Source organism: Halyomorpha halys, unplaced genomic scaffold, assembly GCF_000696795.3.
Source record: "Halyomorpha halys isolate HHAL.00 unplaced genomic scaffold, Hhal_1.1 Scaffold305.1, whole genome shotgun sequence".
Classification (NCBI taxonomy): Eukaryota; Metazoa; Arthropoda; class Insecta; order Hemiptera; family Pentatomidae; genus Halyomorpha; species Halyomorpha halys.
The window spans coordinates 434,070-460,584 of NW_027105918.1; the positions used below are offsets into that span (position 1 = coordinate 434,070).

The following is a 26,515-nucleotide window of genomic DNA, read 5'->3' on the forward strand; positions in this document are numbered from 1 at the left end:
CAGCACTTACTAGACAAACGGTCTAAACTTCCAACACATTACAAAAGACTGATCTACATGACTGTAATAAGGCCAATCTAGACATATGGAGTTGAGCTTTGGGGCTCCACTAAACCTTCGAATTCCTCTCGTATTCAATCCTTACAATCCTTTGTAAAATCTTCAATGCTCCTTACTTTGTCTCAAATAAAATTATACATAAAGACCTTAATGTTCCCTATGTAACCGATCTAGCCCGAACCAGATATCACTCCTTCCATTATAAACTCTCTAACCATTCAAAGCCCCTAGTTTCTAATTTTGCATCCTCTTCCATTCCTGACAATCCTCCAAGGCACATGAAAAGAAGATGGCCACGAGACCAGCTAATGTATAATGTCATTAGAGTGCTACCAATGGGTAGTTTCTCTACACGGCTGTAACACTTCAATCTAACTTAGATCAGATTTACTAAATGTATTATAATGTACAGTTGTAAATAGCAATAAATAAATATAAAAAAAAAAACATTCATTTACATGGAACTAATAATAAAATTCAAAACATTTGAAATAAAATGTCTAATCAAATAAAATTGACATTAGCATAAATATATATGTATTCAAATTTAATAAACTAAATCAAAAAAATATCTACTGTGTCAGGTGAAAATATGTATGTGACAACTATTTGTTTGTAGTGTGGCAACTCTCTGTGTAATCTTAATAACTCATCACACGAACTAAAAACTATTAATTTAAGGAAAAACTTCATATATAATACAAATATAAATATGCTAGTCATTTTAATTTTTTACCATTAATGATTTATTAAATACATTTTTAGTTTATTTTAGTATTATTGTTTGGGATTATGAATGATTGTTATCTCTGCCTATTTGGATGTTAAATGATAGTACCGTTGGCAATTTTGAAGGTCAAAGAAGTTTTAGAAAAACTAAATGATCAAATTTTGAATTTTGTATAATTTTTTTATGTTTCATATGACTTTAATAGACAAGATAAAAATATTGTTTTTTGTTGGAAAACCCTAATAACCAACAGAATTTACGGAATAATGCTTATTTTCACGATTAATTCAGATGTTCCACCTTCAAATTAAAATCCATCCTCACAGGCAGTGAAGAAAGTCTTATCAGCATCTGGTTTCTAGTGTAACAAATTAATTCAACCATTTTATTGTATTAGCCTCAAAACGGTTTACATTAATTCATTATTTAAAAATATTATTACTTTTTCTCTACAACTAAATATATCTCCAGGAATAATTGATAACTAATAAGAAAAACTCTACACCTAATACTGTGTATAATATAAAACAAAGACACATCTTTTAGAAAGATAGTCCTGTTGGCAGTCAATAAAGGTATCAAAATAGTAGAAGAAAACTATTTATTGTTAACCAAACATTCTGCCCCACTTTACAGGGCTTGGTCAGAGCTAAATGAAAACAAGAAACAAACATTGTAAGAATGGAAAAAGCATTAAAATAAATATACAGAAAAAATAAGAACATATGTAAAAAGAAATTTCTTTTATAAAATATATAAAAGAAATAATTATAATTATTTAATGAAGAATACTAGGTGAACTAGAAACTAGTTACTAATAAATATGGTCTAGTCCACCTATATGTATTCATCCTTAAATTATTATTATTTCTTTTATAAACAAAACAAAACATTTTTTTAATTTTTTTTTTGTATTTTTTCTGCATATTTATTTTAACATTTTGTCCCCTGCAAATTGGAGCAAAATGCTGGTTAACAATAAATAGTTTTCTTCTACTATTTTGATACTTTTATTGACTACCAACAGGACTATCTTCCTACAAGATATTTCTTTGTTTTATACTATACACAGCATTTGGTGTAGAATTTTTCTCATTAGTTATCAATTATTCCTGGAGATATATTTAATTTTAAATTGGAATAAAAATGTTAGGATTATATCTTAATCAGATCTTGTTCTTGTTTTTCTATTCGATCATATGTGAGCTTGTTTCCTTTTCCTGGGTCGATTGGCTCTGTATATGTATATGTTCCTAACTATAAAATTCTTTATTTTCTCTATCTGTTCAAATTTCTCCCTATATTTGTTTTAGTTAGTGTTTGTAGTTTATTCTTTTTAATTTCTAAGATACTTGGACCAGGAAGAAACGGTTATTGTACAGGTTACAAACCTATTTTACAATTGTCAGTTTCATTTTTTCTAGGAGTATTTTTTAAATTTTTTGTTCTATTCTGGTTATAAAAATTTTCATGAAATTTGGACATATCTTAAATTATTTTCTGCCTATTGGTTACTGTACCAAGTGGAGTTTTCATTTTATTCATGAATTTTTTCCTTAAGTAATTTGTTAGTTTACTAATTTCTTTTATTGATCCTGTTTCAAATAAGTGTTTGTTAATTTCTAACTGCTATTCCAGTTTCTGGAGTAAAATAACCTTTGAAATCACCTTCAGTCTGGTTTCCGGCCAAGCTACTTCACTCAGTTTGCTCTTATCGAAATCTCTTAGACCTTTACACAGCCATAGACCAGCAGAAACTCACCATCCTTATTCACCTTGACTTTTCAAAAGCCTTTGATTCCATCGTCCATATTATTCTCCTTTCTACTTTCTAAACCTCACTGTCTCTTTCCCCTCTAGGTTCCTAGGTTCCTCTCTATCCCCTCTCTGTCTTCATGAGTTTTCTCTCTTGTATGGCCGTTTTTGGTATCACCAAGGACACAAATAATCTAGTTTTATACCAAGTTGAATTGGCTCTATCCTTCCTTCCAATGCCAGTATTTCCTGGTTTTCTTTCAGCTCCAAGTAATTAGTAGTCAGTGTACTCTTATATCCTACAAAACCAGTATTTCAAATTCTGCCCAATCCTATACAACCAGGTCCCGTTCACTTACAACTTCATACCCTTCACTTTACCGAACTGCTGCACTTAAAAAAGGATATATTTATCTGAGCTGCCTTTTACTGGAATTACATTCCCTTTACCAAATGTCACTTATCAATCCTTCCCTCATTTAAAACACTCCTGTTTAATCATCTTTTGCTTCTCCAGACTGAACCAATATTATAATAGTATAGATAACATAAATATTGAACATTAGGATTTATTATTTGTAAATATTGTTACCGCATTTTTAAAAAAAAAATTTCTGTATCAAAAATTATTGATATGCAATTATAATATAAGTTGTAATAAACTGCAGCCACACTGTTTTTGGCCAATATATTGTGTAACCTTATAATTGTTCTAATGGAACCTGGTTCCAGAAATTATTTTTCTTCTCATTTTTTATTTTCATTATCTTTAACAGATAATGTGATCAGTTGACATTTAGTGAGTGATAAAAATAGGTGCAAGAAGTAAATTTTTTTTTAAATGTTTAATATAATTAGATATTGTAGTAACAGACATACATACTTTAGACATATAATATTTTAATGCATTTCCTACTACTATCTATTTAATTAATTATAAATATAGGTTATTTACATCTTTGGCATTGTTGAATTCACATTATATAATATTATCACAGACATTTTCTTAATTTTTTTTTTTATTATATTACATCGACTTACAACTTTATACACTTAAAAATATGATGAAAGAAGAAATAGTATCTAAAAAAACAGGAAAAGTGTTTATTCATTACAGTTGTTAAAACCTACTTTATTTTGCTATCGTTTTATTTTCTACATACACTTTAACAATGCAACTAGCACACCATAGTGAAAAACAACTATTTATAGGTAAAAAAAACTTTTTTTTTTTTGGTTTATTTTATATTACCAAATGTATGTACTAAGCATTTCAGCTATCTTTCACACCATCGGTAAAATTGTGTTTTGGTTGTTTGACCTGGAATGGTTGTAACTATTATAGGTTTTTAACTTATAATAGTTTTTTTATGCAGTTTTGACTATGATCAAACTGGCGCATGTGCAATAGGGTTTTAGCGTTAAAAAATATGCACGCCGCCAGATTGACGATAGCGAAAAATGGTGTCGAAACAAGCCTAATATTATCCATTATTTAGGTTTTACTAGATCTTTACAACTAGACCAACATTATGAAGACAGCATTTAACGCATGTATGATTAAATATGAACTTGATTAAAACTGATCTTACGGAAACTCTTATGCGCTTAACGTTAATTTAATACATAAGCTATTAGGATAAGATATTATTGGTTATTTACAACAGATTGATAACTATTTGTATATTTGTAAACTAGTTCTACTTCATAAAGTTTGACTTAGCAGTTAAGGTTTACTGATGAACAAGTTAGCTGAACGCGTCAATTGGGCAACTACTGGTTGATTTTATTTGAACATAAAAGTTTGAAGTAATCATGTTAAAATGAAAAGTTGATTCGGTTTTTTTTTTTTTTTTTTTTTTTTTATAAAATTTCGTTTTCTATATTTGGACATCTATTTGAAAACACTATATAGCGAAATCATTAATAAAACGGAATTACGCTAGTCTAAACAGACATTATCGTTGAAATTTACATTACTCACGTAAAATTGGGTGAGATTGTGCCAGTTTTTGTTTTGTATTTATTTATTTTTAATCAATATGTTTGTATAAATTTAGTGTAGAAAGATAAAACACGTTTCACTTTTTTGTTTTCAAAGGAAAAAAAAAATTATTGAAATAATGGGAGTTTTTTTTTTTTTGCCACAATCTTATCCTGCCGCGTGGTGTGAGATTGTGCTAATCTTTTCTACTTTATTTTTGCTATAGATTCAGTCATGGTGCTTCTAAATATCTCTTACTTTGAAGCAAGAAAAGTCTTATTTCGTTTGAACTCATTTTTCTTTTTTTAATATAATATTATCATTTTCCAAAATTAAGAAGATTTATATGGTACGTTGACCCAAACTTAACGTTTCAAATCCAAAAACCATTTTTTTTTTTTTTACCATATTACTATTTTCCACCATTATTATACGCAGCTTCCCTAACTGAAACCATAAAGAAAATAAGGACACAGTTATATATCAGAGGTACTTGCAACCCTTCTTTGAGGAAGGTTATGCTACTTAATTTTTAGGAAATGCTAATTTATTTAAATATTTTTGAAACAGATAGTTAAAATTCCTTTAAATAGAGCAACTATTATAATAATTCCCCCTATCCTAATGGTTGGACTTATGTTAATAATTGTTTAGATCAGAAAAAAAAGTAGTTAAAGTTCACAATATAATATAATAAAAAGGCGAACCTGTGAACACTTTCAATGATGATATTGTAACACTGTTACCCAAAAAGTTGCAAAAAGGAACTATCGAAAATATTTCAGATAGTAGGGGAATAAAAATAAATTGCCTATCTTCGCATAAAACTAATTATTCATATCACGAGAACCAGTCCTTTACACAGGTAGCAAAAAAGTGATGGAACGGTGCAATGCAGTTGTTAAAAACAATTTCATGTGTTCGAAGTTTGTTCCATTGGAGCAAGAAATTACTTGTTAAAATTTACCAACGTACCACTGCCCTATGATAAACTGAAAACTAATTGCATTAACGACTAGTCACTTAAGACTGATTTGGAAAAATTCATGTTGGCTTATTCTCGCCCCACCTAGCACAATCTCCTCTCATTTTGCAGTAACAGTTTTTATTGTTTTTCAATATGTTTTATATAAAATTTATGACAAGCAAACCAAAAATATTTTAAACATTGGAATTACTGAGTTTCGATGTGAAGCTAACTTAAGTTTAATTTTAGCGCAACTTTTAATTCAATGTAGATATATTTTTATGAACAAACTTAACTCTTTTTGTTATAATCTATGTTGGAAGATAATTATTTGACTCTGCATATAATAATGAAAGATGAAATGGTCCATTGGCGGTCAAGAAGAGTCATAAAATAGTAAAATTAATATTTATTGATAACCTACGTTGCGGGGTACTTTACAGCTCTTCAAGTTAGATCAGTTCTCAACTGCCAACTTGAGTCAGTTGTAAACTGTCACTCTAGTGATAAGCCTTGATGGAGACTTGCAATGAGGATCTAAACGTAGTCTATTAATTAGTATTTTTTCATTATTTTGTGTTCCTTGGCCAGTACTTGGAGTATCTCATCCTTCATTATTAAAATCTATACATTTTTCTTTCATCTAATAATGTTCCTTTACGGTTTTTTTATTTTTATATTTAAAAAATCTATTTAGTGTTGTTTTTAAAATAAATAAATATTTATATATATAATCTATTCACAACTTGAGGCAGAATACTCCTCTGGGCTATATATGCCCTCACAAAAAATAACTGGTAGTAGGAAGATAATCTTATTCAATTATAAATGACTAGAAAAGGTTCGAGGAGAATTAATTCTGTTAATTAATTCTTTCGTTTGTTAAAATCATAGACGATTTTTAGCACACTTTAACAAATAAGTATGCAATGTATGTTCTTTTAATGATAGTTTCTTTTTTTGTTATTTTACCATTATCATCTTCTCAATTTGAATATTGAGGTTAACATTTGGAAAACATCCAGAAATGAATATGTTCTATTATAGTAACCCTACACGAAGAATAGTTGATGAAATGAAACTACTTTGCAGACAGATAAAATGTGCGACAAATTTGAAATTTATGTGTTTTCTACGTATAGGACTTTTCCATGAGATACATGTCCCCTAGAAGACGCTGGATCGGAATATCTCCTATGGTCTCCCTGAAGAAGAGTCGCTCGACCGTCGCCCTTCGGACAGAGCGTAAGCTGGGGATGATGAGGAGGAGTCTTCCAAACCTGGTCGGCTGGCGAGGGTATCTTCCGCGGACATAGTCTCCGAGGATACACTGTGCTTGGTCCTGGAGCATCTCTACTGGCTGAACATCTACGAGCCCTGGCGTTTCTGTAAAATTACCCAGAAATGCATTAGTTTTTAAAATCACACATCCATAGATAATTTAATATCTCTCTAGATGTTTAGGTTTTTAATTAGCGATAGTAAATAAGTTGAGTTAAACGTACCTGGGGTGAAGAGAATAACAGCCTTCATACAGCCACACTCACTGCCGTCTGGTGACAGCTGACGGAATCTGGCTAAGATCTCCTGGATGGTATTGATTTCCAGAGAAACTATCGGATCGTCCGCAGGTAGTCGTTCCCTAGCTTTCGGACCTCCGAGAATCGGACCCAAATCCCAGGGGATAGACCATTGAGCTAGATGCACCAAGAACAGTTCCTTCCAGGAATCTTGCAGCAGCAGCAACTGAAACAAATGTAATATAAGAAAAAATCAATAAATTTGAGACCTAATCAAATATACGAGAAAGAGTTATTTGGCAATAGTCAAGACTACAAACCCCCTTCCTAACGTCCAGCTTGTTGCTGGAGAATGTTAGTGATTTTATGCCAAATTTTGGCAGTGTATTGAGTTTACTGATAAAGGTAATGAGTTTTTTGTTTAGTATTAAGTATTATTATTAATTAATAGGACTCTTCAGTCTTGAAGATTGATTGCGTCCTACTTCATGCTTCATTTCTCTTTGTACCAATTTCTTACTTTCCTAAGACAATAAACGGGTTCTGATACAGTGTTTTCTATTAGTTAGTTTTCTCAACGATTGTATTCCACAAATTTATAGTTGAAGATCCTATTCAAAAGATTCATTGCCGAGCTATATTATTACAGATGTTTATTTATCCAAACTATTATGGTGCTGAAGCTGTTCTTTCTCTCTGGTGATGAATAGCGATGTCCACGGGACATAGTGATCAAGTACTGTCTCAATAAACCGAGCTTCCTTATATAGAGGGAAAAAATAAAAGTAAAAATTCGTAAATAACGATTGTATTTCGCTCAATCAACGGTTGAAGAAGTTAGTGAATACCAGAAGAACTATCAAAAATACGCTCACGGTCTTGTTTTTATGGTTTTTACTGGATAAGATACCTCTTATTACTACTACCGTAGCAGTCGTTATTTAGAAACATTTTATTTTCCCAAGTTTTAGAGTGTTTAAGTCGTTTTCAAGGTGTAAAGGAAACTTTACTGCGAACATAGGTTGGCTAAACGTTTATTTGGGGTATAAACTACTGATTTTTATCAGCCCACTCCAGTGCCATTGTTTGATCTATAAGCAAACCTGTTTAGATAGTACACTAAACGCTATCGAGTCCACAGCAAATTCGGAAGAGCGGAAAGTCGATCTCTATGATGTAAATAAAGCAATAATAAGTAGGGGTTTTGATTTTTTTTTAAAAATATTATAGTATCCTCGACACTACCATCTGCCATTGGTAACAATATGGCTGCCAATTAGAGACTTCATACACCCATATCTTGACCAATATTGACTCTAGAAAAAATATAAACTTTTTGGAATCATCATTCAAAATCAAGAGTATAGGTTGTGGGTAGCTCAGTGGTTAGCTACTGTGTTACTAACTGGAAGGACTCTGCTTCGAATCCGGCTGTGGCAAATAATTTTGTTTTTATGTAGCAGTGAGTTAGGCCTGTTGGTTAGGGAACCCTTAAAGCTTTAAGTGGATAAAAATCTGGCGGTCGAACGTGATTCTGACCAAATCAACTCCTTGCACAAACGTTAGCCCAATACTTCTTTACAAAGTACTGCACACCTGATCCTTCATAAGTTGTAGCGGTATTGATTTTTTTTTTTAAATTAAAAAAATCATTTTGCAAATACTCAAATAAATTTGTTTGACATGGTATAGTGATTCAGGATAAATAATCATTCGTCAGAGATAGATTCGAACCCGAGCCCAGGAGATATATTACAGCATCTTCATCACTTAACAAACCCGTTTCCTAATCTAAATAATAAATTCCAATTTCGATTAAAATAATAGACTATTGTATAATAATTTAACGCATATTTGCTTTTGTATTTTTTTTTTCAACTTTCACAGTAGTTTGGAGAGATAACATAGTAAGTTGGTTTTATTGAATACTTATTTAATTAAGCATTTTTCCCCTTAAGTGTTTATCGCAGCTGTTCGGACGGCTTGCTTATTTTTATATTCATATGAGATGAAGTCTGGTAAATTCAAACGTTGCAAAGGAAATTAAATTCGTGTTTGAATTCAGTTATAGAACGTTGTTAGCTCTTTTTTAGGCTGTCATCTCTTCAGTATAATATACTTTGCTTAATGTTGCCATAAAAACTCAATATTATATATATATATATATATATATATATATATATATATATATGTGTGTGTGTGTGTGTGTGTGTATAAATAATTGACTATGTAATTTCAGATATGAAGAAGATGGTCAGGGTCGCGGTTAAAAAAAAATAAGTTGACAACTAATTATTTTCCGATGTTTTGCTCCACTTTGTAGAGCTGAATCAGGGCTAAAAATTTACCTTTTTGTATCTTATTATCTTACTATTTCAAAATGTTCTTAGTCGTCTTTGTATTTTTTTAGCCCTGATGAATCTCTTCGACAATGTGAGTCGAAATATCGGAAAATAAATAGTTGTTAACTATTTTTGTTACTTTTGACCGAAATCCTAAACATCTTCTTCATATTGCTTATAATAATTACAATTGATACAAATCTATTATATTAATATAATCGATCTATAAAGCCGATGCCTTACCTGGTCCCTCCTGGACAGGGTTTGGAAGGGGGCGAGGCAACGGACCCACCGGACAGCCATGAAGAGTAGGCGTGCCGTTGTCTCCTGGAACATAACCAATCAGATGAGGGAAGTCACAAAGCCAAGGGCGGGGCGAGCATGCGCATTCTAGCTGAACGGTGACTTCAATACTAGCTTACTATATACTAGTCTGACTTTTCGCCACTCCGCCCTAAAAGTCACTCTTAAAGGAGATGCTCCAGAAAAACATTTTTCTCAGGATGGAGAAACAATTTAAAAAATAAAGTCATATCTAATACCAAGATCTTTTTCCTCATCAAAGCTGGTTTTAATCTTAGATACCTATTGTCAGTTCATAAATACAAAGCATTATACTTCCAAAAAGTAACTTTAACGCACACCATGACGTAAAAGTAAGACTGGTGAAACATAAAAATGATGAAAATGTTTTATGTAATAATGTCTTGTTTGAGATTAGGTAAACATTTAAAACACAAACTGATTAATTTGATATTTCTCTCTTACGTTTCAGTTCATAAATTATCAAGGATACCTTAAAATATTCATATCACTTACTTACATTTTATCCGTCAACAGTAATATTTTTACTATCGTACTTTATAATTGTTTAAAAAAATTAAAACTTGGATATATCAATTTTTCATTAATCATGGATAAAACATAAGAAAAAGTATATAAATATTTTAAATTCTCCTTGGCATGGCCTAAGGGCTGAAAGGCTAGAAATAAATAAAAACAGTTGACAGAAAAGGATCAAAAAAAGTTTGTGATGAAAACATTTTTAAACGTACCTGAGTAGGGTTTAATAAATTTATTTATGAAAAATTCGTTTTATTAGCAATAATAATTGGAGGATCTGGAAACGGAACATTTCTGATCCTCGTGAACAAACTTACATTACGATCAATGGAATATGGTCCCGGTGCGGTAAGAAAAAACTCAAATAGTAAATAATTCTTTGTTACTATTACCCTTTTCATTTACTATTTACAACCTTTAATTTTTCTTATTATATCTTACTTTTCATTTTATACCCCTGTTATTTTCCACTTATATTTTTTCTTTTTTCCTTTTTGTAACTATAGTATTTGTATCTTTTTTTAGCCCTGACGAAGCCCTGCAACGTGGGGCGAAACGTTGGCTCAATAAAATATTAATATTCCATTCAACCAAAACTTACATTACATTTGAATAATTTTAAAGATAATAAGTTTATGTCGGTAATACAGATCAGATTTATAGAGACCATGTTCCAATAATTTATTTGTATATAATTTCAGAGATTGAAGGGTGAGCGGACATTCTAATGACAGGGGTGCAATAATTAAAATTTCTGACAATAAAATTTGACCTGTACCTCTTTCATTCTGGTTTTGTATTATTTAAGATTGTTTGCGTTAGTAATTTTTATTCTAATTAGATAGGTAGCTATGTGTAATTCCCCCTTTCTTGGAGGCCGTGCGAATTTATTAGCTGTTATCGTTATTTGTGCTCTGTATTGTAATAATTTAATCAAACTAAATATTATTAAAAAGAAGATGGTCCAGTGCGATCAAAATATCTCAAATAGTAAATAAAATATTTAGTATGAGTCAGCGTTTAGCCCCACTTAATTAGGGGCTAAAATTTTTTAGTCATATCTTGCTTTAATTTTCTAACATGTTATTTTCTAACTTTATTACATGATTCTAATTCGATCAACTCTCTGGCAAATTAAATTGTAATTGTACATAAAGACCACGATAAGAACAAGTTACCTGTAACGCCTCCCAGCTTGGACTGAGTGACAACGGCATTGCAGTGGAAGGGCTACCTGGAGGCGCGTTGAGTCCTGACTCCACTTTGTTATTCCACATTACTTCCTGGAAGCAAAATTTTATTTTAAAATCTCATTTTATGTTCTTGGGTCAGCGGTTCCCAAATTGAATGCCAAAGTGTACATCTGGTGTGTATGCCACATTTTCTCAAAGCATAACAAAAAAATAAAAACAAAAAATTAAAATAATAAATATAAGGTGCACTTGAGCATTTACTTTGGTCTGTTTTTCTTTTTTCCTAAATGTTCAAACGATCTAAGGATAATGCCGCAATTTTTTTTACTTAAGATTACCGGGAAATTTGCTTAGCTCAATAAGGATGCTACTGCGAAAAAAGTTTGGGATCCACTGTCTTGGCTATAGTATTCGATCAGTAGCTATTGTTTATTGTTTATAACTGGCTTATGATGAAATATAATAACACATGAATATAATGCTAATAGGCAAGCTATTGGTTTTATATTTTATGTTATTTATATTTAGAATTGATTTCTGTCTTATGGGTGGGTTGTAACATATTTCATGGTTCATTTCTGTATGCAAAGACCAAAATCCATAATCCTGGAATTAAAGCCCATTAATGAGTAAAATTGGGAGCGGCATGGTTCAATGGTAAAGTACAGTGCTACTAACTTCAGGAACCCGGGTTCGAATCCGGCTGTGACAGACAAGTATTTATTCTGTTACTATAGCCGTGAGTCAATCCTGTGGGTTCGCGAGCCCTCTGGAGTCCATCCAGCTTTATTAAGTTGGTACCCTTAATTGGGGAAATATCCAGTGGTCGTATGTGATTCTGATCAAATCACCTCCTTGCACAACCGTTGGTCTAGTAACAGCACTTCCTCATTAAGTACTATACCTCTGACCCTTCATAGGTTGTATCGGTACACATTTATTTTTTTACTAAAGGGTTAAATCTATTGTCTCTATAAATTAAAATAAAAACCTATACAAGTAGGTCAGAATTCAAGGTCAACCGTAGTCTTTCTTCCTTTACCGATTTGTTTTTAATTTATTAAATCTATAAAATATTGTAATGTGATTTAATGTGCTTACCCCTGTTATAAACTAATTACATGTAGGTGTAATCATGGGCCTAACCAGGACAGCTGCCTCTACCCCTAATAAATTTTTTTTTTTTTCAAGCAAATATTGATTGTAATAGCTAAAGCACTGCGAAATTATTTATAATTTTTTTAAAAATGTTAATTTCATTCGCCTTTTCCATGCCGAAATGTGAATGTGAAATGTGATCCCCCACCCACCCTATTCACCAGACCTTGCCCCAACAGATTTTCACTTATCTCGGGCCCTTAAAAACTCTCTTAACTGGAAACCCTTTATCTCGAGGACTGCAAAACGCACATAGACGAGTTCATTGCGCAAAAATCTGAGAAGTTCTGGGAGGACAAAATTAAAAAATTACCTGAAAGATGGCAAAATCTGATAGATCAAAGTGGGTCATAGATAATTGATTAGAAATATTGACAAGAATCTGAAGTTTTTACTGAAATCACCAGTAAAAACGCTATGAACTTATATTACAACCCCAATATATTGGAACATCAACGAAAAATTATTTAAAAAAATAAGTATGCATTACTTATTGTTTTCCCTGATTCATGAGGTATTACACCTTAAGTGACGGAGTGTAATTAATTTGGCCGCTCTTTTTATATTATTTTTTAATGTGTTTACTATAAAATAAAAAAAATACGAAAAATGAATCTATTTAAATAATTAAAAACTTATTGGAAGCACGAAGCCTGTGTGCGATTTAACGCGTTTGTGCGAGCTAAAACACATAAATAACAAAATTAAAAAAAGTGCTCTAAAAACAATGCTTTTAACACATCAATAATATAAAACAACAAGACGGTATTATTTTAAAGAAACAAAAGAATGATATCAAACTGTGGCATTTGTTCCTCACATGTTAGCCAAATAAGCTCTTTCCAGTGTAACCTGTCGTACATAGTTGCTAAAAGCTCTCCAATCAGAGCCTTTTGCCCCAATTAGCCCAAAATGTTGTATTCTAATTTTACTGTACTTGTGACAAGTTTCCAAGTAGTGAAAGCTATCTCATTTTCTTCGGAGTTACTTATCGGGCAGTTATAGATATTATCCATATCAATCGTTTTATATTAACCCATTATTGAAATAATACAAAGGACACATTTCTTTTATTTTGGGCGTCCGTTGTATAGAGGTTACACTATTTGTTAAACAGGGCTCTGAAAAATCGCGTATATGCCCTTTGGTTTATAAAATAGTTAATTATGTCGCGACCTACAAGTTGAATCATGAGATGAATTTAATTTCCAATTAACCCTTATTCATTAAAGGTGCGTTAGTAGAATTGCTATGTTGTGAGAAATTGTAATTAGTAAAGACAAAACATATTTGTGGTTAAACTCCTTATAGCGGAGATTAGACTGATTGTGAGACTACAGTACTTGAGGTGTGAAAGTAGCCGAAGCAACAGAGCTGGGGGGTGGGCGAGGGGCAGGTGAGGGGCGAGGGGGCGCTGGGAACCGCTCCAGCCCGGCCAGCTGCTAATGATAGCCTGAGGGGTGTCTTAGCCACTGACTCATCCCATGCTCCAGCACTGGAGGCTGTCTGGAGCGGCAGGCTACAAATATCCGCAAGGTTCTCCGGCTAAGTTTAGACGGGACAGTGTTTACAGAGCGTCTGGGTAGAAAAATACGCTGTTGACTCTGTAGTCGTATTCGAAGTTGAACATATCCCATGTACAAGTACTGTAGTGGAGTTCTGTACTAACATTTCACGAAATAATTAGAGTAACTTTTAAATTATGTAATAAAAGATAAGGGATGAGTGTTTTAACTTTCCTGGGGTGAGGGAGATTATGTTTGCCTCTTCCTTCCAGATTAGAGAATTTATTTTCAAAACAACTTTGGGTTTTCAAAAGAAATAAACAAAATATTATAAATAATTATAGATCAAATTATTATTTCATTTAAAAGCATTTGGAAAGTAATAAATACTTTTAAAAACTATATTAAACATCTACAAGAGGCTAATCAAAGGAATTAAATAAATAAAAAAAATGGACGATCCAAGTCGCGGGGCCTTAGACACGAGGGAGGGGGTATACGATCATTTTCTCAGATGAGGTGATGCGAGTTGACCGTGGATAATATATATAAGGAGAAGATGGTTGAGGGTGTGGTCAAAGAAGAACACAAATAAGTTAAAAAACGTATTTATTAGTACCAACGTTTCGGCGAAAATTTCAGGCGTTCATCTCGGCTGCTTGGAAGAGATCGGAAATCCAAGTCACTGATCGGACATAAGAAATCCTGATGAAGGCTAGAAATTCTGGCCGAAACGTTGGCACTAAGAAATAAGTTTTTAAAAACTTATTTGTGTAATACTCTTACCCTCACCCCCAAACATCTTCACCTCCTGCATTTTCTCAGATATATGGAATTAAACTCTTATGAAAGTAAAAAGCCAATTTAATGTGTTTAATGTTAGCTAAATTCCATCTAGCACCTCACTATAGTGACAGTTTTGTTGATTATAACAGTTGCTTCAGTCCGATATTTTTACTTTCACTTGCCTTTTATAGAGTATATAGATTATACAAGGGGAAGTACTTCGAATTCGAGTTTTCGACGGAAATATTTGTTTTGAGCTCACCTTAGGAAAAAAAAACCTAGGCTCACAAGATGGTCTGTGTACGTGTGTTAATAGGAGACTGTAATAACATATTTAAGGTGTGCATATGCCTGGGGTGTGGTAGCAAAAGTTCTACTTATAAAATCAATTTTTCACATTTTTTGATTTTCTCAAAATTGACTCAGACGATTTTGATTTAACTCAGTATATCAATGACTGATTGAATGCCCTTTAATATCAGATAGGTCTTATCCTCATTGTTATAGTATGAAAGTGCTTAAATACTAAAAATTCAAAAAATCTTCCTCTGAAGTACCATTTTTTTAATTTGAAATAAAAAACCTGTTCTCATGGAAGTTCTAAATTATGGATAAATAAAAAAAAAAATATGACTAATTAAAGGAGAAAAAAAAATATTGGCAGGTTCAAATCGGAAAAAAACCGACTCCTCGTTCTCTCCCGATTGCAAACTCAACTTCGTTATATTTAGTTATACTTGTTATTATTGCTTTTGGCAAGAAAAAGTTAATATTCGGTATTTCCGTCTCAAGTTCCCTAAATATGTATTTTTTAGCAAAATAAAAAATTTTCCCTTTCTTGTTTTAGATTATTTTTCGAAAATCACAAAAATAGCGATAACTTGAACAGAGGCGCACTAATTTACTCAAAAGTTGGGGACGTAATTGAAAGTTGTATGGTGCGCGCACCGAACCAGATTTTTTTTTTTAGAAGTTTTATTTTTTTATAGTGATTAATCTAATATTTTTAATGTTTTATTTATACATATATGAAATGTAAAACAGTTTCTAGTGACAGTTTTTTTTTTTTTTTTTTTTTTTTAGAGAGAGCTCCGAACCTAAGTTCTTCAATTAACTTGTTTACTTGTACCTATGAAAATTAACTATTTAGTTTTAATTGAACGCTAATTAATTAAATAAAGTAATTTTGAAATCTGGCTGGTTCTCCGGGTACTGTTGTGGAATTAAATATGGACCACTTTGACTTACACATGCTAAAATCATGATGAACTTGGTAGCTCTTTTATTTCTCTCATGCCATGTTCTAAAACGTTTAATAATTCGATAGCTGTCAGAGGTCATTCTTGATATTGTCAATTTAGTAATAAAAAATTGGAGTTCTATCTTTGAGTAGATTCTTCACATGTTTATATCATGTCATTTTATTACTAACAGTAAATTTACATGTTGTATAAACTTTTATACAGTTGTGCATAACAATAAATAAATTAATTAAAAAAGTCATTAAAAATATTCTTAATGCTAATACTGGATGTTTTTACTTTAATTTATTGTTTACGTTATCGTTGCGTACAAGTTACAGTTATAACCTCACCTGACACTTCTCTGCAGACATCAAGATGTGGAGTAGGCCTGGAGGTGGCGGCTGGTGAGGCACGAAGACCGGTGCATGTTCTGGGCTCGGCTTGATCGGTGTCGGGGGTGTGAATGGGGCCGCCTTGGCCGACTCTCCGGGGCTTGCCGGTTCCTTTGGCAGCTTTGGCTTCCTCGGTCCCCGTTCGTGTTGGACAGCTGGACAGAGAAACAAAGAAAATGGTAGGTGTATTGAAGTTTATCCCTGGCAATACATTCCAACATAAAGGCTTTAAGGAGATAGTCACTGCTGTGGTCTAGATGGGAGAAAAAATAGTTATCAACTATTTATTTATTATTCTACCAACGTTTCGACCTTCATTGTTGGTCTTAATTAGGACTACAATATAATAATACGAAGAAGGTAGAGTCAATGTAAGTGTAAAAAGGTGATATAAAAAATGTAACAAAAAATGAAAAGAGGATTAATATAAATACAAAAAGAATTATTAACTAACGTAGTAAAGTGACCAGATACATCATAATATACATTATTGAAAAGATTATTAATTTAATTAAATGAGGAAACATAATAACTGATATTATATGGTAAGTATAACAGATAAATTATTATTTCAGATTACTTAAAAATGAAGTTTACTTAAATTGTGTGGGATGGATAAAGGGTAGAAATGAGAATGATTACGGCTAAGAGTTAAGAAAACGGGATTTAGCAATATAAAAAGACAAAAAAAAAGGAGAAAGGGGGGATGGGAGGGTGTACAAATATTGGGTTGAGTATTAATATTGCTTATAAATAAATGTTGAATCCAAAGTTTATAGGATAAAATACGATAAGTAATTATGAGGAAAATAAATCTAAAAATAAATACAAAAAATATGTAAAATAACATAAAATTAAATTGATAATTTTATGGGTATTCATAATATCGTTTATTAACTGAACCATACTCTCACTGATTACCTACCACAATTTTTCATTTCATATCAGTTTAGGTTTAATTACATGTAATTTAATTTCGTATCATTACCAATGGAATTTCATGTAACTCGCGTTTGAAATCAAATCCATTTTATTATATCTACTCACTTTGTTTTTATTTTAATTGAAAAAAATACCGTTCCTGCTTGAACACATATAGACATATACGTTACGGATTTGCGTTTGGTAGAAAAAATATGTTATAACTGAGTTCAACCTCAATGTAAATTTTTTTTTAGTTCATTAATATATTATACATTAATTTCTTGTGATAGTTGGTTATTAATTTAAAAAACTTATTTTGATCCATTGTCTCAACTACGTTTAGTTCTATCCAACGTTATGGCCCTTAGGCCAATTTCAAGGAAACCTTAATTCATGGGTGTACCGAGAGGGGATCAGGAGGGGCAGCTGCCGCCCCCCAGGAGAGAAAAAAATTACAAATTTAATAAAAACAATTTTTTCAAGCAAATACTGATTGTAACAACTAATAACGCACTCCGATAATTATATATAATATTCTTAAAATTTTGGTTTCATTCTCCTATTCCGTGCTGAAATGTCACAACCTGATCGACTATGGCTTGCCACCTACCTCTAGTTTTAATCCTGGGTACGCCAAACTTTAATTAAAACCTACTATGCCAAAGTCGATTCATTAATCAATTATGTTTTTATATCAATCACATTAAACACTGTATTATCACAGATTCATTAACAAAATCTATTTTAGTCGAAAGATTTTTATTGTAAAACTCCCGTTTTCATGGTACAGACGTATTAAAGTCACTCCAGTACACCGCAGATTTTGGCCGAATATTAGGTACTCATTTGACTCAGAATTTAAATTTTTTTAATTCAGTATAAAGTTATAGTTTAAATTATATTATATTATTTTAGCATTAGCTAGGGTGGGTCGTTTAAAAGTTATATGCCAAGAACTGAGAAATTAGAGATGTTCCCTAATTTTTCCCTTCCTGGCCTTCAGCTTTGAAAGTGGCAAACATAGGATATTATTATCTGATGTCCAATGAACGTATTAAAATCAGTTTCAGTTTTCCAACACTTAATTCCAATCGGAATTCATGACTAACTGGCCTTAATACCCTATAGAATATCAGAGAGGCCGTTGTGGCCGTGCGTGCTAAGACACCAAGTTAACATTCTCATGTCCGAGGCAGTGGCAACCAAGCTGTTTGTTTTTTTGTGATGGGCCCACGGAATGTATTTTGACCATCCCAATCTGCCTAGAACATGCAGGATAACCCGTTCTTCTTGCATTAGTTGAAGTACTTAACGTTAATCTGAAATAAAATAAAAGACTATCGGAGACCGACTTCATTCCGGAATGATAAAACAATCAACAACAAAGGATTCGTTGTTTAAACATTAAGCAGAGGGAGGCAGACACTTTAGGACGCCGGCGGTTATGATATGGAGGGGCATGAACTAAGTCAGAGGAAGTTGGCGCTAAGTGCTTCTGCCGATACCCTGCGGTTAGCGAACTTGCCTAACCAGGAGGCCGTGGATCCTCTTAGTCAAACTTCTTCCATTAGAGGCCCTGACTTGCTTCGTCTCTTGTTTAAGCTCCCTCTGCAAAACTATCTCATTACAGTCCCTAAGCTGAATTACCCATCAGAAGTCGTTCGTCCAACGAGTTCAAAAGCTTTACAGAATTCTTGAACACGCAGGTATCTTGCATTAAATAAATTTGGTGACTAGGTATCAGACGAGCTATAACTGATTTCTCGTAAACTTAAATTAATGCTTAAACCATTCGTTTAGTTTATTTTGTAATCGGTCACAAAAAAAAAAAAATAAAACAATAACATCCATTAAATTTAATTTTTTTACGTCAAGAGAGGTTTGATAATCAAGATCCGTCTATAAAGGCTAACAGATTTCTTTGAGATTTAACCCTGAAATCCATCACCCCAAGATGATCCTCGGCAGTGTTGTGCCAAAATTAATTTCAATTACTACTTTACACCACCAAGTAGTTGAAATTACGTATAAAAATTGTAATTTATTTTATTAGTTCAAAATAATTTAGATTGTAAAGAAAATTGTAATTGTAAAATTAATTAATTTTTGACCAACACTGATCCTCAGAAATCTTCATTACCATATCGTTTCAAAATGGCGCCCAATTCCAGGTCATCTAAGACCATATTTTGGTAATTTGTAAAGCTAGGCGAATATAATAAAGTGTTTTGTAGTCTTGCTCTGAGACTTAAAATTAAAAAAAAACTATAATAGAGGAATATACATTTTTTGAGGAGGTCACATGGAAACCGGTAAATTTTTTTTACAAAATTTTTTACTAAATCTTAAAAAAAATTATCTGAAAATTCTCGTCGTCTTTTTGGATTGGATTTCTCAATTTCAAAAATTGTTCCAATGTGTTTTGGAATCTATATGTTAACATATGTTCTTTTTTATTTTGAGTTTGTATATATTTTTGTAATATGGCGTTTTTTGTAGGCGAATGATTAAATATCGTAACAATTTTTCGAACTTTATTAATTATAGGAAGCAATTCTTGATGAGTTGATATTTCATCCTGATTAGCATCTTCTTCCACAATTACATTGTCACTCTCACTCTCTTCAAATTCGGACTCTGAAGTGCCTATACCCAAAGTATTTGGGTTCGGTATTTTTTTGGATGATTCACATATTGGATCACTTTTCTAAATTGTACGATGCTACTATATATTCACAGTCTAACTAAATTCGCCTGCTAGGAGGACATGAAAACAAAAACCGTATATTATTTTTGCTATGTGGACGACCCTTGAACATATTGCGGAGACAATTTAAAAATTTCTGGTAAATACAGAAAAAACTGTATTTAAACTTGTGAATACCGGTATTACAAAATTCTGCAAATAGCTCAAAATACCGATATTCCGTATCCTGGTACTGGTATTTTTTGTGAGGGGAACAAGTCCGGCAAGTAGGCCTAATTCTTTTGCCAACCCCTGACGGCTACCTAGGTTGCCGCTGCGTACTAACCAAGGTGGGAGTGTCAAGATTCATTCTTCGGGACCGCCGAAAAATGAATGTTTAACTGCCCCAGGTGGGAATCGAACCCACAACGTTCCGAACTGAGCGCACTGGGACCTGGGCCCCAACCCCCACGGCCGTCACGTCCCATTCCGTATCCTGGTATACCGGTATTACAATCCCTACTAGTAACACAAAAACTGTATACTACTGACTTGTATCAATATTATTTTTTATTTTATTTTTTTCTCAGATCTTATTTATTATTAATTTATAGATATTACAATCTGCCACACAGTTGTGGGCAATAGGTAATAGTGATGAATGATCTCATACATACTAAAATAAAATAAATTAAATAAATGAATAAAAAAGAAAAAAAAAACTCTTAAAATATATACAAACAGAAGAATAAACAAAATGAACTTAATCAAACTATCCGTATGAATAATAAATAAATAAAATAACATAATGATAAAATAATATAGTCTCTCGTCACATTTTCACTCTAATATACAATATTTACACAATCTACCTGGTGATTCCTGAGTCCAATCTATCCCCCACGTGTGAGGGGTAGACCAGAGCTCAAAAGATCCCAGCGCATCCCTCTCGCCGCATCACTGGTAGTGAGTCAGTGGAGGCTGAGCAAGTGCGCTAAGGCCGCAAAAGCTCAACTTGAGTGGAGAATCTGACCACTGCCAGAACTCCAATTGTCCATTTTTATTTGACTAAGTCTCTTGGCCACTGCCGTTTCAAACTTCTAGGTGGGCTGTAGGGATGGGTGGAACTAGATAAGGTTTGAACCGAAGGATTAGGATGGTTGGAAAGGTTTATATGGAATTTTGAGAATTTGGTTGGTATGAGGTCAAGGCCAAAAGGGATATGTAGGTCATGGTGTAGTGTTCTGTTGGAAACGTAATAGGGTGCATTAACTATGGTTCTAAGGATTTTGGATTGAAAGGATTGGTTACGTTTGATGTTCGACGGTTTAGCTGTTTCCCAAAGGTCAAGTATAACTATTATTAGTTTTTATATCGTGCTTTGAGTACTTTAAAGCAATTGTCTAAATTGATGAAATTATTCCCCATAGAGTATTTGAAAAACAAATAACGTACCATAAGTGATTAACTTAACTGCCTACACATTTTCAAAATTTATTTAGTATGCTTCTCTGAACTCAGCAGACACATCTGTTCATACGAACGAGACTGCAAACACTATTGATACAATTTTTTAGTTTATTTTTGGCTTCATAAAAATAAAAATGAAGACGGGGCTGGATGGCTACTGTACCGCAATACGCTAGACATTTTCCTGTTTCTATACTATTTTATATGTTAGCCATAGTCTAGTCAAATTGCAAGTTACTTATTGATTGTACACAAGCAAAAGCCTTTTGTTTGAAACTTTTGATGGGAATACATTTTACTCCTTAATATTAAAAACTTGATATAGGAGAGATATTTGAAATCCATTCATTCATTATTTGAAATCCATTTAGTTTCCTTCCAGATGGGTCTTAGTCATACTTCTTTGTAATAAAAAATAATTTGTAAACATTTTGGTGAATTAACTTGTACTTAATTAGTTTTTAGAATTAATTTAATTTTAGAATTTATATTTAAGGACACATAATAACGCAGAAATAATAATTCATTTTAATAAATTAAAAAATGTTTTAATTAATTACTTTTTAAATATTGATATGACTGAATGTTAGTAAAATTATTATTACACTAATAGATGGCCGAATGATACATATCAGGAGATCTGGTAAGAGGATGTAAGTATGGGGAGGTTCTTCGGTGTAAAGGGACTTATCCGGGAAAATATTGGGGACTGAAATATGGCGTGACGGTGGAGGTGAAGCGTAATCTGCAACCATTATTACCCCAACCCCGGGAGGCTACACAGATGTTGAGTGTTACACCTGGATGAGTCTCTGAATCATCTCGGCCGAGTAGCTCTGCTCTTGATGATCTTATACTACCCACGTCATCCTCATCTATTATCTAGGAGGGGAAGGTTCGGAGTGTGGATAAGGCGAAGGGTTGTGTTGAGCAGGTGAGAGGGGATGTTTCCTGTCAGTGAAACGTAATTAGGTTTCTATTTCGACTGAATGAAGGGTCAACTACTCACTTTTGTGCAAGAGATTTCCACTAACTCAGGACTTGGTTGTTGAGGACCCTGCCCATCAGATATATATGTCATTATCGCTAATGATGTTCGTAAGTCCGTATAGGTAATAATGAAAACGGATACAAAAATTCCTGCGTCTTGTTCTATTTTGGACTGATGAAGTCAATATGTAGTGTTTTTATTTCCTATATGGTCATTTTCCAGCATTTGTATTATTAATTTTTAAACAATATTTTTTTTCCTATAAGATAAAACCGGGCTGAACTTGTTTAAAACCCGCTCTCTGACTGAATTTTTAGAGGTATTTATGGTGTTATATTAAATGTAAAAAGTTTTTATCATAAAAACTAAATGTTATAAGTATAGGATTAGCAGACTAATTTAAAGTCCATGGTATATATTAAATGCAGAAGAACTTGGTTTTCTGGGAAACTGGGTTGTTTTGAAAGGGCGTTCTACAGCTTGGACATCAAAGCCTGTTGGTTATTGTTTCGGTATGGTATAGTTGGGGTTGAAACCGAATCTAAAAGAGCCAACCGGGAACATCCAGGCCCACAGGGGCCAGTCAGAGTTCAAAAGTTCAACACGCCAAGTGGTTACATTGTTGTTTAGGGTACGAGTATTAATCAGAGGATGTGGACAAAAAACACATAAAAACATCTAATCATTCCATTTACATTGGCACATTCCACCAATGTTTACAATTGTATATTCATGGAAAAGTCCAAATCCTCTCAAGTCCCGGAGCTAACATTCTCTCTAGGACTAGTGACGTCTCCCACGTCCCCAAAAATAGCCTCCAGAGTCTGAGTAACTTGTTTTGTAAACTTATAAGTTTAGGAGAAAATAAAATCCCCAACAGCTTCGGCACATCATCTTTCCTCTCGAACTACGAAATAGACATTATAGGAAGTATGTTTGTCCGAAGTGATGTGTGACATGTCACAATATCGCAAGAGGAGATCGTACAGCAAAAATATTATAATGCAAACCTTTCTGGTAAACCCTCCCTCCCCCATTTAAACCCCTTTAAGGTGGATCCACATGTTGGCCGCTCGCCACGAATCGGAGGCTTTTACATTGTACAAATGCTCGGTAAACAAAGAGCAGAGCATCCACATGTCAGTGTTATTCAGAGAGGCAAGCATGGTGGACGTACAAGTGGTTTCAGCCATTGCACTGGGATTATATTATTTTTATTACAAAAAAGAAAATAAATAAATAACATTAAATATAAAATTTATTATAAAAAGTACCAACAAACACCTTTAACCTCCTAACAGCTCTCAGTTGCAACTAGACAAAGAACAATGGTGGAGATACTACACGAGCGCTCTACGAACCCCTTTGATCTGTGTCCAAAAAACCGACTCTCGACGGATCGGCAACGAGCTTAGACCAACTCGATCAAGCCACCCATCCACATGCTCGCGCATGTCTGAGTTCGCCATGGCTTGGCCAACATGTAGAGGCCCATTTATAGTGACGGTCTTATATTTGACCGTTTTTGAAACATTTACTTAAAATTCGAAGAGAAGACTTAAGATAGTTAAATCCAAACAGCATTTAAAATGTCATTTGAATTGGACGGCGTAACCTATCAAAGCAACAGACAAACTGAAGTGAAGCTCAACTCGTCTGCTATTTACATCAGTAGAAGAAATATGGCGGAGCTGGTGCATGTTTCGGAGGAGTTCCTGGACTTCCGCTAGGGCGTAGCACCAGCGCTGTTTCACGGTCATGGCCATGGCGGGGGATTTAAATTCAAATTTATTTCGACACAACCTTAACCAATCACGTGATCAGTTACGTAACCTTTAGGATACGGTCTCTTTTAAGACACGTGACTGTTTGGCTTCGCCTTATTATTAATCACATAGTCGTTAGTCCGCCATTTTGTACTTTGTTTATCCCCACCACCATTGATGGATGAGGTGCCCTCCTTTTATACTATAACCAGTGGCTGAGTGTGCCCGACCACAGGTCTGCCACAGGTCACGTGACCACTGGTACTGCTGGATAGCCCTGACTGGATCTCAAAAACGTCAATGCCTATGAAACCCAAGTTATTAATGTTATTAATAATCTCCTCACGCTGAAGATTTACAATAAGGCTGTGTTTCACGAAATTCGGACTCGGAAGTGATTTATAAAAACATTATTTGTAATACCAAAAAACAAATTAGTGTTTTGAATAACTAGAAACCTTTGCATCTCCTGGAAGATTAAAGCCACTTGTTTGAAAGGTAATAAAATTGTCTAAAATACTTATTATCTATTGGACAAAAAAGAAAATACGATCTTAGGAGCGAATTATATATTTGTTTCTATTAACATAATAATTATCATTTCTAAAACTGAATTAACTTTAATTTAGTCGTGTTAATATTCATTTTATACTTAAATATATGATATATTTATCTATCAGTTTGTTCGAATACGGACGTGAATTGAACGCACTCACCGTTAAAATGTAATTAACAGCGGCCATACTCCATCTTAGTTACTTATAAGCTTAGTTTATTTTAATCAATAATTATTTATGTAAGTACTGATTAGCTGTTTGCATGATGTGGGAGTCTAATTGAAGCATGACGCGATCGGTGAAAATCTTCAGTTATGTACTTCAATACTTCAGGAATTAATATATGAATATTCAGAGAAATTTACTGAGCTTCCTAATCTAAATAATGACGTTATTAATGTTGAAACATCTAAACTGTTTGTTTTTATATTCTTTATATGAATCAAATAAATTAAAATAAGTTTTTTTTAGATAAAGTAATAAAGGAATAAAAAAAACTCAACTCTTTTACGAGAGGGTATCGGCTTGAGTGAGGTAAAAAGCGATCTTAAGAACTTCTTTAAACATGAGGGAATTCAAGAAAAAATTATACTTTCTAAGAAATACAGCAAATAAATTAAATCATTCCCCTAAAAGAGATATCTCTTTTCAAAGGAACTGGTCTTTTCGGAAATGTCTTTTTATCTTATTATATTTATCAAAAGAAAAAAACTGAAAAAAGAAAGAAAGAAAATAAAAAGGAGAACTGTATAAAACCTTGGAGGATTATAAAAAGGGTTGGGACAGAGCTGAAAGAGAAGTTGGAAGTCCCCCGAGGTAAGCCGTGAGGGCTTAGCGGGAAATAAAAGAAAAAGGGGGCTTATAATTGCCGGATATCCTTCGCTTGTTCGTCGCCTTGGGCTTTTCAGATTGAGGAGGCTTTTGTTTTTCCTAGGGAGAAGATTAGCGGCGGTCCATTAATCAAGGAGGCCGAGGATTTCCTAATGGCATTAGCCCAAGAACCTTTTCCACGCTACCATCTTTTTCCTTTTTCCTCTTTTTTTCGTTAGAGCTTTTCCCTTTCCCGCTAATGACCCTGGGAGGATAATCGTTTACCTAATTAAGTTATCTTCTTCAGCGGACCTTCGCACGGAAGTCCACTCTCAATCTCTTCCTATATCGCCTAGCAAAAAATAATAATAGACGGGCTAGCAGAAATTGAAAATCCCAAATAGTCTTTAATTTGCATTTGTGCCCAGGAACAACAATAATTTTTTAGAAAAAGAAATCTTAACCCTTTGTCCCCTCAGAGGGAACAGCGAAAGTCTACCATACCACTGGGTTGTCCTTAGCAATTACGGAGAATGAATTTTTTAAGGAACCTATTCTTCGCGCCGTTTTCCAATTTCATGCACTTTTTAAATATTGCTCCATTAGCTATCTTAAAGTATCCTCTTTCCGTTTTAGGATAGCTGATCGAGCAATATTTAAAAAGCGTATGAAATTGGAAAACGGCGCGAAGAATAGGTTCCTTAAAAAATTCATTCTCCGTAATCGCAGGGGACAACGCAGTGCAAAGGGTTAAGATTTCTTTCCCTATAAAATTATTGTTGTTTGCCATGTGGCAAAGGAAGGGCACTAAATAAGTATTGATATATATACA

General features: G+C 33.2%; 1 protein-coding gene across 1 annotated transcript in view; it reads right to left on the reverse strand.

Moving 5' to 3' along the window:
- Positions 1-6,583: 6,583 nt before the first annotated feature.
- The window catches only part of dsf (dissatisfaction), a 35,924-nt gene continuing 15,992 nt past the window's right edge, over positions 6,584-26,515 (reverse strand). The window contains exons 4-8 of the mRNA XM_014421124.2: positions 16,438-16,634; positions 11,380-11,484; positions 9,602-9,685; positions 7,002-7,242; positions 6,584-6,882 (exon numbers count right to left, since the gene is read on the reverse strand). Coding sequence (XP_014276610.1) covers positions 6,629-6,882; positions 7,002-7,242; positions 9,602-9,685; positions 11,380-11,484; positions 16,438-16,634 — 881 coding nt within the window. The 3' untranslated portion in view covers positions 6,584-6,628. The remainder of the gene's footprint in view (positions 6,883-7,001; positions 7,243-9,601; positions 9,686-11,379; positions 11,485-16,437; positions 16,635-26,515) is intronic.